The sequence below is a fragment of the Osmerus mordax genome, chromosome 6 (assembly GCF_038355195.1).
Source record: "Osmerus mordax isolate fOsmMor3 chromosome 6, fOsmMor3.pri, whole genome shotgun sequence".
Classification (NCBI taxonomy): domain Eukaryota; kingdom Metazoa; phylum Chordata; class Actinopteri; order Osmeriformes; family Osmeridae; genus Osmerus; species Osmerus mordax.
Window position 1 is genome coordinate 17131138 of NC_090055.1, and position 18146 is coordinate 17149283.

The 18146-nt window shown below is 44.9% G+C and overlaps 2 protein-coding genes across 2 annotated transcripts in view; both read left to right on the forward strand.

Moving 5' to 3' along the window:
* The first annotated feature begins 624 nt into the window (after positions 1-624).
* ahr1a (aryl hydrocarbon receptor 1a) lies at positions 625-10102 on the forward strand. The gene is made up of 11 exons (XM_067237627.1): positions 625-778; positions 1093-1277; positions 2832-2914; positions 3288-3377; positions 3746-3869; positions 4906-5036; positions 6099-6301; positions 6532-6641; positions 6931-7072; positions 7226-8630; positions 8806-10102. The coding sequence occupies exons 1-11, from the start codon at positions 723-725 to the stop codon at positions 8899-8901; spliced, it is 2625 nt and encodes an 874-aa protein (XP_067093728.1). The 5' UTR covers positions 625-722; the 3' UTR covers positions 8902-10102.
* A 5393-nt stretch (positions 10103-15495) lies between these two features.
* hdac9b (histone deacetylase 9b) overlaps positions 15496-18146 on the forward strand; it is a 37185-nt gene continuing 34534 nt past the window's right edge. The window contains exons 1-2 of the mRNA XM_067237978.1: positions 15496-15548; positions 16260-16319. The gene's annotated coding sequence lies outside the window, so the exon portion shown is untranslated. The remainder of the gene's footprint in view (positions 15549-16259; positions 16320-18146) is intronic.

Below are 18146 nucleotides of genomic sequence, written 5' to 3' on the forward strand. Positions count from 1 at the left end.
GATAGTAGTAGATACAGGTAAAAAGAACAGAGAAAATTAGATAGGAATGTATCCTTGCTAAATGTATAGTTCCATACGATTCTAAACTGTTAAACGTTATTTTAAGTTCTATCAAAGAAAAAAAATTACATTTGGACACTAGATGGCAATACCGAGACTGACAAGTTCTTGGGCTAAAGAGGAAAGGGCAAGCCATGTCAGGATTCATGTGCTTTACTTTTTATTTTATTTGTTCATTTTTCCGTCAACGCATTGCTTTTTCTTAGACACAAACAACATTTCAGATACAGTTTAATTCGCTGTCTAGAGGAGCAGTGGGATTCAGAGGAAACTGTTGCACAGTAGGCTTTTTTTAGTAAAGTTTTCTTCAAAATGCCTAATTGTCCTGTATGCTGTTTAACATGGTGCTACTAACACATAGTAGTGAACAATCTTATATGGCAAGGTAAAAAAATATTTCACCTTTTGCCCCCTTTTAATTACACTTTTGATTTACAAGGTTATTCGAGTATTTATTGGTCGCGGCGAATCTGTCACCTGCACATTACGTCAGAAAGTAAACACCACACACGCACGCGTATTGAAACACGCAGAGGACGAGAACCCCTCCTTGCTAGTAGTAGCTAAGTAAAATGTAACACCGCCGGTTAAGTGTTATGGAAACAGATTTGTAAAGTTGGCAGGTCGAAAGAGGCAATCGACACATCTGTAGAACTTGAAAAATGAATACCAATGGCAATATTTATGCAAGTCGCAAGAGGAAAAAGCCACAGAAAAGGTGAAGTAGGTTTCTTGCTACTGTCAAGTTGCTTGCTACAGTAGCCACGTCAATATAAATAAGTTGGTTTGCATTTTTGAGACTGACTTTATGGTTTTTAAAGCTAGTTATCTAGCAAAATTATCAAGATGGGTAACAAAAAAATGAATGCACGGAGTAGTTAATAGTCGCAGTGGCAAGCTTTCTAACTGATCATTTTCCCCATTTCATGTGCAGTCTGAGATATTCAGTAGAGAGCGATGTTATATTACAAATACGAGCTTTATATTCACTAATCATTCTACAGTGTGACTGACGACGTTCTCTCCTTGTAGTGTTAAGCCAGCTCCTGAAGGCGCTGCAACTAATCCCTCTAAAAGACACCGGGATCGTTTAAATGGGGAGTTGGAGCGAATTGCCAACCTGCTACCTTTCCCTCGAGATGTTATATCCAAACTAGATAAACTGACTGTCCTAAGGCTCTGTGTCAGCTACCTGCGTGCAAAGAGTTTCTTTAATGGTAAGACAAGATGGTAGACAAAGTATGGTGGTTTGGTTGTGTTTTTTTGTTTTTTAGGAGCCACAATGGGCAATAGATGTAAGCTCCTGATTGCATTCTATGATTTCCTTATGGCCACACTTTTCATGACTTAATTCTCTTATCTCACCATTAGCATAATTACATAGAGATTGATTAATCTCACCGCTCTTAAATAGTGTGATTGTGATACCTTATTTCTTTCTGCAAGTCAGTGTGTTTTCCCCTACTCAATTTGCAGTGCTACAGTGGGTTGACAATGGTCTATGCAAGGAAGAGGAGAGGAAACTCACTGAAATAACAGGATGCCATTAGGGTGTGTGAAGTCCTGTGGAAAGTAGAATATAAATGTGTAATCTCTCTGATCTCTTTCTTAGCCGAAGCTTGAGACTACTCGGCTAAACGTTTTTATGTAGACAGTCTGTTTGTTGTGGTTGAAGGCCAGGGTGTAGCATGTAGGCTATATTATTGTACTTGAAGGGCACAAATGTAAGGATTTTTTGTGTATGTGTTGTTCGTTTGATAATTAATGTTAGTATGTATGTAGTTAATTGGTTGTAATTGATACTGTGGTTATTCTGATATTGAGGTCCTCTACCAAGAGAAATGACATGTAGTACTCATGACTACATCCTCCCTTGCAGTTTACAGAGCAATATTTATCTGAAAGGTGCAGAAGACTTGACGCTTTCTAGTATCTGCTGTAGATAACTGTATAAAGAGAATCCTCCTTCGTTACACTTGAACTAATATTTACTCTCTACATTTGCGGGGCTTTGGAACTAAACACACACATTTTCATTGGGCTTGGCATGAGTTTAGCTTGTTTCTGTGTTTCATATGTTTTAGGAACTTTGCAGATTCCACATACCCCTTAGGGGGGGGGGGGATGTTTGGATGTGCAAGGGGGGCTTGCGTGAGTAATCTACAGCAGACTGGTTGAACTCTTGACTCTTGGAAAAGGCTTATGAAACAGTTTGATAGTTGTTGGCTCACACTGCAAACTTTGACCTGTTTAGTGTGGCTTTTGGGGCTTTGCCAAGGGCTGATGTGAACCAGTGCTGGGGGGGGGGGGGCGATTCTTTGGACCACGATAGAGGTGTATTGCATGCAAGGAGTGCCAGGGGATTTGTAGCTATAAAACAATTTTGCTGGTGCAGTTACTATTCAATATAGGCTTGTAGGATCAAGATTCTCATTCAACTTGTCTGGTAATGGTATACAGCCTTAATAATGCAATGAAAGCTTGACCAGTCCTCAAACAAATGCAACAAAACGTCTACACTCCAGGCTCAAGACAGCTTAACTATCGATAGAGATGACAATGAACACCTTTGATGCCAACGTTTATCTTTGCACAACATTGTTCGTAAAAGCAAAGACAAAATTATTTTTGCCTTAATATTCTCATTCTTGTTATGCTTTCAAGTGGCTTGTCTTTGTGACTGGTAACTGGTTTGTCTGCATTCTTTCATAGTCGTGAATTGTTGTGTGGTTCTGTAACCGTGATCTAGATTGCATGCTATTGTGTTACAGCGACCCTAAAATCCACCACCAAAGAGGGTAATAGCCTGATAAAAGTTGGACCAGAACTCCCAGAGGGAGAGCTTCTGTTGCAGGTTGGTGATATTTGCCTAGGTTCCGAGCTGTGTTGGAATAGGAATGTTCCCAAATGTTGTCCTTCCCATATTTATTTAAACCAAGTTAAGTTTTAGATCATGGCTTCAGATGACATATTTAGCTTTTTATTTACCAAATTGGGTAATCCCCAAAGTTAATCATACACTTTGAGTCTTCTCAGCTTCTCAAAAGATCCGTGTCTGGAAAGTATGACACCTACATATTGTAGCATTGTCGTTGAGAGAAAAGGGGATTCCAGATGAAGGCGATAAAAGATTTCTGTGATAAAAAACAAAAAGGTGTCCTACAGGTTCCTAACCCCGTAGACGTGTACCTGTGCCCCAGACCCATCATTTCTGTCTGCCTCCTCAGGTGCTGAATGGGTTCATACTGGTAGTGACTGCGGGCGGAACCGTGTTCTACGTGTCCTCAAACATTCAGGATTACCTCGGCTTCAACCAGGTAAAGACATTCCTTGTCCTCAGTTACCAAATTAGCTTGAGGTCACCCCCCCCACCACCACCCCTCTCTCTCATTCGGTGGTATCATTCGCATTGTTTGTGTTACCTAACGTTTTGCGTGTGAAATTCGGGTCCCCTCGGACAAGCGTGATTGCTGTGGTATTTCCTCAACATGAACGGAAGCCGGAAACTAAACAGATGGCAAGTTTAATAGACTTGTTTGGGGTATGTGACCAAACTAAGGTTGAACCCAAGGGCCAGTGAAAAGCACAGCAGTAGGCTATTCAAAGTAAACGTACATATAACATCATTTCCTACCACTGTGGATGTGGTTCAAGTCCCATGTGTTTTTGTCGTTGTCCCCCCCAGTCAGATGTCATCCACCAGAGTGCTTACGACCTCATCCACACTGAAGACAGGGGTGACTTTCAGAGACAGCTCCACTGGGCCCTAAACCCTACCGCCCCTCTAGACACTGGACAGCTAGTGACAGGTAAGGCCAAGTGTCCGGTGAAACGGCTACAGACGGGTGATCTGTTTGAACTCTACTCGACTTTGGTTCATGAGCACAACACGGTTGTTGACAGGATGGATGAGCTGCTTTTGAGAAATATGCGGGGCAGCAGATGTATCTGTGTGGGCACATGAGGGGACCAAGCCATGCATGCTGATATGGCACAGGAAAAAGAACGCAGCCAAACAAGGAAGTGACTTGTGTGGAAAGAAATGATGCGTGAACACTTTCAACTCTTCTGTGTCAGCCAAAAGAGAGAAGTTTCTCACTCCTGATCCACACCCTTCTACCATTCGGTAGCCTGTCTTTGAAACACGAACCTGTAAGCGTTCTCCCGGCGAGGTTTTTCACGTTTTCGCTGAATCATTTGAAAACACGATCAAAATAAAGCCTTGATATCAGATCACTGGCATCTAGACAGTCCTCTTTTCAGTGACACTAGAACCCCTAACTCTCTGATGTCATCACGTGGAACTGTGGATCGACTTCCACTGTTTGGGTCTGAGCCCTTATTGAACCCAGGGCACCCCCACACCCCCCACCCCCATGGGCTCACACCTTCCAGTATGAGCCCATGCCCGGCCCAGCCAAGCCCAGATCACCGTGCCTCACAGCTGGTGCCTGGGAGAAGACATGAGCCAGTCTGCGGCCTGAGCAGGCTCATTTTTATACATCACCACCATATCCACTTTCATACAGGATCCAGTGACTGGCAGCATGGCAGTCTGACAGGCCCACTGCACTGGGTGTGTGTGACAGCTGTGTACAGATGGTCAACATGCATGGCAATAATCAGCCTGGATGCAGAGATCCAGCTTTTCAGTGGCCCCTTCTGTGTGATTAACTCCCAGTAGATCACACTTCGAATGGCTTCCCTGATCAGAATCATTTATAAATGAAAACAATATGAATAATGATTCATCATCTTTAAACAGGACCTCCTTGTGGATGGGAATTTCTTGCAATTTTTACAATAAAAGAAAGACTGAAGTGCATACTTTTTTCCATCTTTCAGGTTCTGACGAGTCAGCGCCTCCACTGACATACTATGACCCAGAGGTCCTTCCACCTGAGAACTCTGCCTTCCTGGAGCGCAACTTCGTATGCAGGTTACGCTGTCTGCTGGACAACTCTTCTGGATTCATTGTAAGTTGGTGGAAAGAAACTCGTCCCCAACAGGAGTGGATTGACTCTCACTCTCCAGGTCTGGGATTAGTCAGTGTAGTCATGTTAGTTAGGAAGGGGTTACATTCTTGTTGCTGTGAGGAGGGGGATGTGGTGGGTTCATTTAGAGTCTTGGCTAATTCTCTTTGGGTTCAGGGAAGGGACACAGGCTAAATCCAGATCTGGAAGATCATGGGGATAGTGGATAGTGCATGCTGGGAGAACACACAAAATCGTAGTACTTTTCTGTTCCCTCACACTGTGAGTTAGAGAACCGAAATAATGATTGACTTGGACTTGGTTGAAATGGAATGTTCTTAATTTATTTTCATGATTCAGTTTTACAGCTTTTAGATGATTGTATTATTACATATTCAGCACCTCTACATTGTGTTCGCTTATTGTAGTTCTGCGATAAAACTTATTAGAGTTCAGATTGTCAGCGGCACATCTTTATTCTTTTCCATAACCTCAGTATTTTCAGGTTGGCGAGACTGTTTTGTACCATTCAAGAAAGTCTCACAATCCTGGTTGACCGGGTTTTTAAATAAAAAAATGGGAAACGATATGAAGAAGTGTGCGATGTGCTCTGGATTGCCTCAAGTTTCCCCTGTTCAACTCTACTGGGGGAAAAAAGAACCATGTTGAATGACCGACATAAAACATGGTCTGCATAAAACAAAGTTACCTAATCAGACTGACACATTCAACATCTCATCCCTATTGTTCGATTTTGAATTAGATTCCCAATGTTAGCTTAGTTTACCTATCATTTATTGTCTTTGTCTGCGAGCATACATTTCCATTTAGTCATTTAGCAGGCGCTCTTATCCAGAGCGACTTACAGTAAGTACAGGGACATTCCCCCCTAGGCAAGTAGGGTGAAGTGCCTTGCCCAAGGACACAACGTCATTCTGCACTGCCGGGAATCGAACTGGCAACCTTCAGATTACAAGCCCGATTCCCTAACCGCTCAGCCACCTGACACCCTGACCTTTCCGAAATCCCCAGGGCCTGACTGCTTGACGGCTTTTGGTTTTACAGGCCCTCAACCTTCAGGGACATCTGAAGTTCCTGCACGGTCAGAACGAGAGGGCAAAGGACGGCACCCCCATCCCCCCCCAGCTTGCACTGTTTGCCCTGGCCACCCCCCTGCAGCCACCCTCCATCCTTGAAATCCGAACCAAAAACTTGATCTTCCGAACCAAACACAAGCTGGACTTCACCCCTACCGACTGCGATGCCAGGTGGGTAGCTGCCCAGCGGGCCTCGTTGCCGTTAACCCTAAACAAGCCCACGCACACACAACACGTCCAAGTGTAGGATGAAATCGTGCCGAATGTACACAGTTGCCGTGCGACTGTTGCTATGTATGCTGCGTCGTTGCTATCGTTGATGTTTTATAATGCCCTCCGTAAGGCGAGGGACACGTTTTCCTTTGGACCAGGCTGTTTCAGCTCTGTCTCGTCCCCTGCAGAGGCAAGATCGTGCTGGGCTACACCGAGGCGGAGCTGTGCGAACGGGGCTCGGGGTACCAGTTCATCCACGCAGCAGACATGCTGCACTGCGCCGAGTACCACATTCGAAGTAAGCTCGATGTTCTCCTCACGTTGTCATGCACCGGTGGATCGAGCCCATTCCAGTCACGTTGCACATGCATGTTGCTGCCCTGTGCTGAACACATTGAACTGCTGTCAAAGCAAACAACATGGGCTTGAGTTTCAGGGACTCAAGGGCATCCTCAAAGTGTGCTCTGCTTAATCATCCGAAAACGGTTGGGCATGAAGTTCATAAAGTTCACCTGTGTGATAGAGAGAGCTGTTTTTGTGATAGACAATGTTTGTTTGTGTGTGTTTGGCTGTGTCTCCCTGCACAGTGATGAAGACCGGGGAGAGTGGACTGACTGTGTTCAGGTTGCTGACCAAGAACAGTGGCTGGATGTGGGTTCAGGCCAATGCCCGGCTGGTCTACAAGAATGGCCAGCCAGACTGCATCATTTCTTCCCAGATAGTCCTTACGTACGTCACTTCAGTGTAGCTTTGTGACACTTTTGATACACACAGTTAACCGCATAAAAAAAAAAATATATATATATATATATACGTATAAAAAATAAAATACAGTAGGCAGTCCTGATTTGACTTCTAACCATGTCTGGTTTGTGATGTCAGGGAGGAGGAGGGGAAGGAGGACCTCCGAAAACGGACCCTGGAACTTCCCTTCTGTTTCACCACCGGTGAGGCCGTGCTCTACGACACCACCTTCCCCAAGACCCTCCGGGACGGTCTCTCGGGGGACTCCGGCGCCCCACGGAGCGACGACCTCAACAGCCAGACCGCCAAACCCCTCGATCCCGACTCGCTGCTGGGCTCGCTGCTGAAGCAGGACGAATCCATCTACGTGTGCGTCGCCACGGCCAACCAGCCGGCAAGTGCTCCTTCTCCTCAGGAGGAGCCCGCAGGCCTGCCCGAGGAGGAAGGGGGGGGCATCTTCTCCAGCAGGTGGCAGGAGAGCTTCCTCTCCCTACCTGAGATGGCTCTGTTCAAGCAGGAGCCCCAGGGCGTCCCGTCTGGGGACGGCATGGACGGGGAGCTCTGGAGGTTCATGAGAACCCTGGGCGTCGGCAGGGAGGACCTGGAGATCTTCCAGCAGGACGACGTGTTCCTCAACGTGGACCTGGGAGGACGAGGCGGCTGTCCGGACGCCACGGATGAGATCCTGACCTACGTGCAGCAGTCTCTGGGGAGGTCCGACTGTGTGTTGTCCTACAGCGCCAGGGCAGGGGATCAGGACCCCAGCTTTGCCTGTCTGGAACAGCAGATCCCCATGCAGCTAAACCAGCTGTCTGGGGAGCAACCATCAGCCAAGCATCCACAGCCCTCCCCAGACCCTCAATGGAGGCCCCAAAAATCCCAGCCCCTTATGGTCCACCAACCTCTGGAACAGTACCAACAGTACCAGGCACGGCCTCAGAAACTCAAATCCCCCCTGAACACACCCCACCAAGAACTCCATCTCCCACGGCCGCCCCTAAGCGGACAAGGGTCCGTCGAGGGTCGGAGCCCCCAGCCTATCCCTTCACAGCTGCTAGGTCCCAGACCGATGCACATGCAGGTGAGCGAGGCTCAGGTGAGCAAGGGCCAACAGGCAGGATCAGCCGCCCACAGCCTGGAGATCCCTCTGCTGTTCCAGCCGGGCCTGCTGAGGCCCAGCCAACCCCATCGCCAGCACCTCTGCCTGGGGGAACCCACCGCGGGCCTCCCCTTCAACAATCAACTGAACACGGTGTCAGTGAGCTGTCCTCCCCAGCTATCCACCTGTGTGGCCCCGGGTCCCCAGAGGCGGGGGGTGGTGGGGGACGCCTCTCCTCAGGACTTGGAGGAGCTGCTGAGCAGCCTGGACTCAGGGCAGCCTCTGGGGCAGGATGGGGGAGAGGCATGCTGGGGTCTGGAGTCCAGGAGCGTGTACCAGCTCCACCTGACTGACCCCCATCTCTCCAGCCCGGGCCCGGCTCCATACAGCCACCCTCAGGTGCTCGGTCTGGTCAGGGGCACAGAACAGCCCTTCCTTATACAGGTGGGTAGCACACCTGTTAAAGACCAGGCCAGCATTATGAACGGGTTAAGGCTTGCTACAATCAGTGCATTTGTATTACTTGGACTTCAAACCCAAATGTTTACGAAGAGTTTGGATCATAGGAAGTTAGACTTTTGTCAAACTAAGATTTTGGGGGTCTTTTCTTTGGTTTCAGAATGGCAGCTGTGGGATCCTCCAGGAGACTAGCCCTGCATCCCCAACAGAAGGAGACTGGACTTCCAGAGCAGCCAAAGCACCAGGCCCCTGCTAACAGCTGGCCCTGCCCACACCGCTCTCTGAGGGGATTCGGATGAGCCTGAGGCCCTGGAGCCACATATACAAAGACCAGATGCTCCACCCCAGGGCCCGGAGAAGAGGAGAGAGGCTGTGGAAACTGTCCCAAGGCCAGCTTATCACTACCAGGCTGAGCCGGGGCCTGAGCCGGGGCAAGCCCCAGAGACCCACGGCTGCAAACGGAGCCAAGACAGAGAAGCAGAAAGGCACTGGATTTTAGGAATGTATCGTGCCATCTAACGGAATGTGATGTTAGATTATCTGACGGTGTTGTTTTATTGATGAACTACTGTCCCGGACAATGAGATGTGAATACTATACAATGCACTACCTTCCCTTGGGGTAATTAAGATGAGATGTCAAATGTTCTTTACCTTCTTGTAGCATTATGACCATAGACAATAAGGAAAGCCAAGTTTTGTATGTCACAAATATTAATAATGCTTTTTATGTCTTTGAAGCACTTTAATGTAGATTTAATCTACAGAATGGAGGCTTAAACTACATTATCAATCCAAATATATGATCTGGTATAGGATATTGCTACATGCCAGTTTGAAAAACAAATGATCTTTGATGTTTTAGATTTTTGTACAATATTCGTAAGTTTTCTCTGTTGTCTTCTAATGCTCAATTTCCCAAGTGCAACATTTTCAACATAATTAAGAAATGAATAATGTATTTTTTAAGCTGTAATGGATTCACAGCACACACAGTACGAGGTCTTACAATTTCCAGAAGGCCTAAATTGAAATCTTTACTCAACTGTACTCACGTTACAGTTACCCTTTCTTGTTTTTGCAACGTATGCAACTTTCAGTGATGATAATTATTCCACCTTGAATAGTAAACATTGACCAAATAACAGGCTGAATGAGCTCAAATTGATGTTTGATGGGTTTTGGTCAAAATATCTATTTTGTTGTACGAAGGTTTTCATCATTTACATCATACTGCACTTTTAATTGAGGTAAATCTCAAATGTAGCACTGTTTTTTAAAACTGAGCCTATTTGGGCTACAAGTGCAATAATCAGTCAACTTTATGGTTAATTTCTTCTGTAAAAAATAATGCAATTGAGAGTTGTATAAACGTAATTATTGAACAATTTGGTTCATTGTTTGTCGATCCAATTTCAGGTGTATGAAATTAGAAATTTTAAATGAAGTCTAACATCATACGAGAGAAAGTTCTCAGTTTTTTGACAATCTTACTGTAGCAACATTAGCTATCTAGATGTTCTAGCTCCTGAACATTCAATTATGGCTCTATGTTTTGTACAGTATAGGCTACAAAGCCAAGTTTCAAACACAGTTTGATGTAAAGCTTAATTTTTTAGTTCTTTTGTTTGTCTTTATCGAACCGTTTGAGCAAATACATAAAACACAGGGGAGTCAGGTGGCTGAGCGGTTAGGGAAGCGGGCTAGTAATCAGAAGGTTGCCAGTTCGATTCCCGGCCGTGTCAAATGACGTTGTGTCCTTGGGCAAGGCACTTCACCCTACTTGCCTCAGGGGAATGTCCCTGTACTTACTGTAAGTCGCTCTGGATAAGAGCGTCTGCTAAATGACTAAATGTAAATGTAAAAATATCCATTACAGAAAATGTTTTACAGCCTCTAAGTAACTGTTAGTAATGAGATATAAGATACAACATGACTTAAAAAGAGTAATAGACTGTGAGGTATGAGGTCAGACACGGGGGTTAAGCCAAACTCATCCATCATGTCTAGCCCATCCTCGAAGACTCATCCGAGCTCCACACAGCAATTTAGCAGTTCCACCTAACGGCAGCTTACTCAGCCCTCAACAGTAATCACCATCAGACAATTAGACCTTGGTTCCTGGAATCTCCTGATGCTGCTGCAAATGCTTCCCGTATAGTTCCCTGATTGGACAAGGTCAGAGGATGGTGTCTGTCTTAACAACTTTTGTTAACAACAATTCATAAGATAGCTTTACCTCTCGATAGACCGCAGTCCATTTGTCCTTTTGATAAAATGTCTCTTATCTCAGGAATTAGGCTTTGGTCATGAGTAATTGTCCGGGGTGTGAACAGGGCAACAAGTCCTATACTCTTTCGCCCTGGAATGTTATATCCAGTAATTAGGATTAGACTAGATCTACTGTTTTACATAGCCCATATGCAGTCATCGAGATTTTCGGACTTACTTTTGGGTACTCTGAATTGTGCTGTTATACCTCCCCCTAGTGACTACTCCCTTGAAAGACAATTACAAAACAGCACTCATTTATTCTTATGGCCCACATATATATTTAATTAACATTATGCATGGAGTAAGGCAATGTGGATTATATATTCCTTAGGTAACCTTTGCAATGACTGAGCTGTTTCCTAAAACGTGTATTGCCATAGACAGTTGTTCTTGTATATGTTCCGGTTGTTGATATAGTTGTTACTGTAAATCCATCTTGTACAAAATCAGTTCGGAGTCATTGCTTCCACAGAGATGTCTAAATGACACCGCAGAGAGAGGGAGCTAGACTCTGTGTGATTCCAGATGGAAACACAACTGGAAAGAAACACTTTTACTTCTCGAGTCAACAAACGTTCGTAAAACATAAACAGTTTGTGTGTGCTTACCACACGCACAGTTCTGGAGAGGCCCAAAGTCCTTCACTGCTGTGCAGTGTCAGCACAGACATCTGTGTAAAACAATCAATATTGCCTTAGGGCTTTTAGCGAGCACAGCATGTTCGGTTGGTTTAGGATAATGTTGATTATGTTGATAAATAGGAGAGTTCAGGAGGATGACAGGGGTCTTAGGAGCAATGATAGTGTGGCTGTCTCCTGCCATGGAATGTTACTGACAACAGCTGATGATGCAGAGGCGTAATCTTCTCTGGATGGTGGAAATACCACAGACAGGACTGGCGGAGATGCCAGTGTGGAAAAGAGCCAGAGGCTCGTACACAAGACTGGAGTTCTGCGGCGCACACAATGGGATGGTTTCTCACAGGCCAACACAGTACATGGAGATTCCAGTGGTCGTGGCACATTCCAGGCATGGCCGAAAACCCCTGTCCCCAATAGTCGTTGGCTTATTTTTGTCCATGGGAAAAGAATTTGAAGGATATTTGATAATTGGGCAGTTTGTGATGTGTGGTTTTCTGTCATTTTCTTGTTGAAACAGCTGAATGGATGAAGCATTAATAGCTTTCTGGAAAGAATCTTTCATATTATAATAGACAGATATGTTGAAAATAGTTTGCGGAAAAACTGTTTTGCTGCAAACTCACAATCCTAATGAACAGAAAAGATAATGACATGTTCTATCTAGTCACATTCCTCTGCAGTCCCATCGACTGGTCGTAACAGATACGGTCACATTTCTTCCCTCCTCAAACATCTGAAGCATGAACAGCTACTGGAAGTCTTGGACCCTGCAGTGGTGTTGACCCCAGGCTGTGTAGGAGGACTGAACAGAGACACCAGTGATTATCACTCTCTGGTAAATGAGCAACTGTTCCAGCAGAGTTCCAACAGAACAGTGGGGGTAAGACAGGAAGATAGGATCCTTGTCAAAGAAGGTGGATTATGGTCACCAGTTTCTCGCGTTTCAAGGCAAGGAGACGGGGAGGAGGGGGCGAACGGTGGAACGGCGGCCTTGGTGTGCTGATGGTTTTGGGTGGGTAGGTCCCCTTTGCTGGAGGTAATCCTCCTGGATCTGTCCTTAAGCCTCCCCAAGGCCCCAGTAACTCCAGCTGGAATGCAGTCTCACTGGGGCAGCTGGGTGGGAGGGGGGTTCCCACAAATTGAATTAAGAGGAGGAAAGTGGAGGGAGAGGCGAGTAAACACCTCAAGATGGAAAAAACAGATGCCCTCTCTCACCGCGCCCATCTCCCCCTGCCCCCCCCACCCCCCGCACCTCACGCTCCTAAAGAGCAGCCTGACCCTGTCTTTGCCCCCACCCCCACACTCCCCACCCTGTAAACTGTGCATGCTGACCTGCAGCACCTGTGCTTTCTACCTAGGAACTACATATCTAACCTACCAAGGAAGCCAGGATGGGTTATTTACTCTGCTAATGCCACAGATCTGCAGGATTCATTCCGGAGTGCCACGAGTAAACTGGCAACAGGTTGTTCTTGTTGTTCTTGTTGTTGTGGAATGAAATAATATGTTTTTTTGGTTCACAATACCACCAGGGGTATTTTATCATCAACTTTCATATGACAATGGCTTTTCAATTGGTGAACTTGTCAGGAGGGTTCCAGAAACACTGTACGCCAGCTGTAAAGCGGAGTGACGGCTTTCTTTAGGGCGCTGCTTCCAAGTCTCAGCCATGGCTGCTTCGTTTCCAGGTGCCAGCTGTGCTGTCCTGTGTGGCAACCATCGCCACGGTGACACGCACGCACACATTGCCACTGCCTCTGTCTCTCAGGCAGTCAGAATGAGGAATGGCGAACAGCTGGCCAGAGGAGATCCCAGGATGAAAGCGTTGTGACCTGGTGGGTCATTCCCAGCTGTTGCAGGACAGTGGCAGAGAGTTGGAAAGAACAGGAGCTGCAGTGGTTCATCGTCCCATACCTTTTCACCCGCTGCCAGTGGCCAATCCCGTTTAAATATTCCAGGTGTTAAACTTCCCATCGACATGTGCTGTGCAGAGTTCTGTGTGTTCTCTGCTCTGGGGCTGTTCCCTCCATTTGCCACGTCCTGAATGCAAGATTGATGTCTGAATTCTGATAAAGTTTTGAGCCATGCATTCCCTCTCAAAAGCTGCATTGAAATAGATGTCAATGATTTGATGTCAAATGTTAGTATTTAGAATAGAAGCAAATCAAGGAAGGAAGGCCCTTACTCCATTCTAACCCCAAAGACATTTGTCCACCGGGCCAAACAATAAACCAAGGGGAGACAGCAAAGAATGCTTTGAAGTGACAAATAAAAATGTGAGGTCCTAGACAGCTGTGGATTTATGACGATGACAAATCTGCATATAATCTGAACTAATCGTACATGCCTATGCTCCTGGGCGAGATAAAAGCATCTCTCCTTTCCAGCATTCTCACCGATGACCAGTGATGTAATCAGAAGAGTGGGAAAGTGTTTGGGCTGAAGGCTCACGGCTTCTTGTTCCCTCCTGTCTTTGAAGTGTGCTACCGGCTGTTATGACACACACCACCCATTCTCCCAAGGGACAAGAAGAGACCTCGGCACTGATACCTAGCACTAAAAACACAGGAGAAGAGCATAAACATCCCTGTATGAAATTACATGACTTCAAAGGTTCAGTGGGAGAAAATCTGGACTTCAAAACAGTTTTGTTTCTCGACATGATAGGGACATCCTTTGTGCAGCGTACTGCTGTAGCTTCAGTTGTGGCAGGAGGTGGCACTGTTTCCTTTCATTTCACACCGAATGTGGACCCCAGTGGTATTAAAAAAGAGTGCTCGACAGTCTTCAACCCTGGTCCTCAGGGCTCACTGTTCTATGAGTTGTAGATGTGGCCCTGCTCCAACACACTTGATTCAAATGAATGGGTCATTATCAAGCACCGCAGAAGCCTGGTGACGATCATTCATTTGAATCAGGTGTGTTGGAGCAGGGAAACATCTCAAAGAAACAGCACAGTGGGCCCTGAGAACCAAGGTTGAAGACCCCTGTGTTAGTGGCTCTTCTGAGAGCAAGATGTTATTATTGTAGTCCTTTACCAACATATGATATAGATTTATGAATATCATTCTATTGCGTATGATGCATTACAGAAATTTTAGATGTCCTTTATTCTCCAACAACAGGTCATTTGTGTAAATAATTCAATGGATTCAATGAAGTGTTCATGTCAAGCCTTCAGGTACACTTTAATCTTCTTGAAAGTATTTTGTTGACGCTGGAATAGGTCTACACGCATAAATAATAAGAATCTGTAAGTCAAGTCCATCCCTCATCGTGGCCTCCTCTCCCCCGCACTACGGGGACTCAACAGTAAAGTCTGTGGAAGGGGGGAGGGGAGGGTCTTTTCAGTGACCCCGAGGCTAACCACAGCCTCCCCAGCCCCGCTTCAATGTTCCGTCAACTGTTCCTGGCGACAACGAAGAACACTTTCTCCTCCTCAAAGTGAACTACAGTCGCAGAAATTGAGAGAGAGAGAGAGAGAGAGAGAGAGAGAGAGAGAGAGAGAGAGAGAGAGAGAGAGAGAGACTTGCATTGCACGAACCTCATTGGACAAGAGATGCTTCCACTACAATACAATACTTTTACTACAATAAAGTTAAATGCATTGTCCAATAAAAAGACAAGATTTAGCAGCAATTTAACACAGGTTAGTTGAGAGTATACTGATATGCCCAGTAGCCTACCTACGAAGCCTACGTTTCTAATAGTTCAGAAAATGTAACTGTGCGCATACACAGTAAAACCGATTTAATAACTACTGTTGCTAGGTCTGCCTGCACCTTGGTTATGGTGGCATCTCTCCAGCCCTCTATCCAAAGCTATTTATAGTACATTCGTCATACCGCTTCAGACACTGATCGCATCCTCACTAGCATAAAAACACCGCGCCGGCGCCTGACGTGTACTCTGCCTTGAGCCCTACCAGTTCACTCCCGACGTTACTGGTCAATCGAGTTCACTCACAGCGTTGATTTATTTTACAGAAGGTAGGTAGCTTAGCTATTTGTAATGATGCGATTTTAGCAAGAATGAGAAACGTGGTTCACGCCAGTGTTTAAATAGTGTTTCCAGTGCATTCGTCCTTTATTGTATGAACAATCCGCAGCCCACCATATCAACAAGTCAGTTGACTGACGTTGTTCTACTAAATCGCAATGTAACCTTATTTTCATATCTATTTCTCAAACTGCACGTAGACTACTCTAAAGAAGTGTTCTCACAATAATGAAACTGTCACATCCCACGGGATAGCAATATTATTATATTTGCCTGCTTGATATCCCTGTTGTTTTACACTTGTGGACAGATTGAATTCAGTGTGCAGTGATTGAGGCTCCAAGCAATACCGCTGCCATCTAAAAATAGTCTGTAGCCCACATGTATGATCTCACCAGACGTGACAGAAGTAACAATGAGCTGGGAGAGTTTCTTTCACTCCACAGATAGACATGGTATATAAGCAACAAAGGACACAGTGGGGGCCCGTAGGTTTATGATTTTCATTCATTTGCCTCAACTTTAAAATTAGAAGATGTGCTGGCACGAATAGTGTTAGGCTATAGGTTATGCATTAGTAATACATTAATAGATTCACCAAAAATATTCAATAATCTGCATTACAGCAGCTGAAACGTTTTGGGTTCTGTAAGCCTGAGACTAATCTCACAGATGTAGTATGTCTGTGTTTGCTTTTGCAGTTGCGGTTCAAGCAAGTGAAACATCATCATTGAAAACACATCCTGAAGCATCTGACAAAGGTAACAAACATTTAATCAAGTCAAAGTCAAAGAGTGATTTATCATGTGTATAGTGAAAAGGTTATTCTGGATAATGCAACTTTTTGGTAACAAGGCAAGCAACAACTACGTAGTGGAATATAAATAAATAAAAGTATTCATTCAAAACACTATGAGCAAATGGGCCAGGAATAGCACCTAACATTGGCTGAAAATACACCCTGTTCACTGAAATTGTATCTCCTGAACAATACTGATTGGATCACTCAAACTAATCAAACTAAAATATTGGAGTGACAGTTGAGTTACAGCTAAAGAATCCTGGATGTTTTCAATAGTTATCAGTTGGGTGGACCGGCACCAGTGTAGGGTTTCCAAAGGTAATCCATACTCTATCGCCTGGCTTTATAAGGAAAAGCCCAATTGATTACGCCTGCCAATGTTCTGTCCAGAGATGTCAAATAGTGACACAGTTGACTATTACTACAGCACTGTAATGGGGGAAAACAGGAAACTGCCAGTCTACGCATGACATTTTCACGTTGACAGCAAAACAAGGGAAAACGCTTCATGTTTTGACATCAAAGCCCCTCGCGGCCATGTGCAGATAACCCCTTCTGTCCTCTTCCCACTTCAGAATATTTATGATAGATTTAATTTATAAATTTTTGTCATCAGACTTGTTCTTGGCACGCTGTGGGCTCCCAGATGTCCACACACTGCTCAGATGGCTTGAGGGGGCAGGTGCCATCTGAGCTATGTCAGGGAGGGAGCGAGTCATTTCAACAGCTCCTTACACTTGTGTTTGACACGTCATTTCATAGTGCCAAATGTGTTGATTACTGTAGATAAAATCGTGTTTGATCGAATTTATTTCACAAGTATTGTTAGTCATTGCTGAATTATTCATAGGCCCTTATTAGTAAGAGCAATTAGCCAGTAATTACATTATATTTTGTTCATTTCAATGAGAATGCCTTAAATGAGATGCTCAAACACAGCTTTAGACAGGTACACAATGTCGATGCTGAATTATTTACATTGTCAGTTGCATTAACAGAAACTAGCAGTGACTTTGTGTTCAGTGATGCAGGACATAAAATACTTCCCTTGACTGGACAAAATGTGTCTTACATGCTGGAAGGAATATTCTGGACTGGACCAATAGTTCCTGGTTTCTGTTTCGTTTGACAGTGGATTTAATTATTTTATAAATGCAATGTTTTGCCAGCAGTGAGGTTATGGACTAGGCGGTCGTACTGTGGTGTTCTCCCTCATGGGGTTTGGAGAACAATCCATTATAGGGAGAAGGCCGAAGCATTTAAGGAGTTTACTGTTGTTAGTTGGAGCAGCCTAATCCATTGTTGTTTCTAATCATAAAATACAAAAAGTGTTCAAGCACATGCTGTTGCTGTGTGGATTCGGTTCAAATGTTCTTGTTCCATTTCACACATTTGGGGTGTGAAGTAGGCAGACTATGTGTCACTCAGCAGAATGTGCCACTCAATTAAAACTATCAGTAGAGAAAACATTAGCATTGCCTGCCCAGACTGCTTGAGTTTGGTCAGAGAGAGAGTAAGAGATACAGTACGATTGGACCATTGATCATTGCTCCCGATTGTGTTTAAATTATGATATCATCATTGTATTTTTCTGATTTACTGTATTTGGTCGTTTCCATAAATACTAAATTGACATTTGGGCATTTGGGTGTTTTTTTCTTTTGCCTTCTATATGAGGAATGACAGTTGGAGTAGAACAGTCAGTGGTTAGAGATGACTGGATCTGAAACCATTTTAGAGGAAAGAGGAAGCTAGTGTAATTCCACAGTGCATGGTCATGTAATGT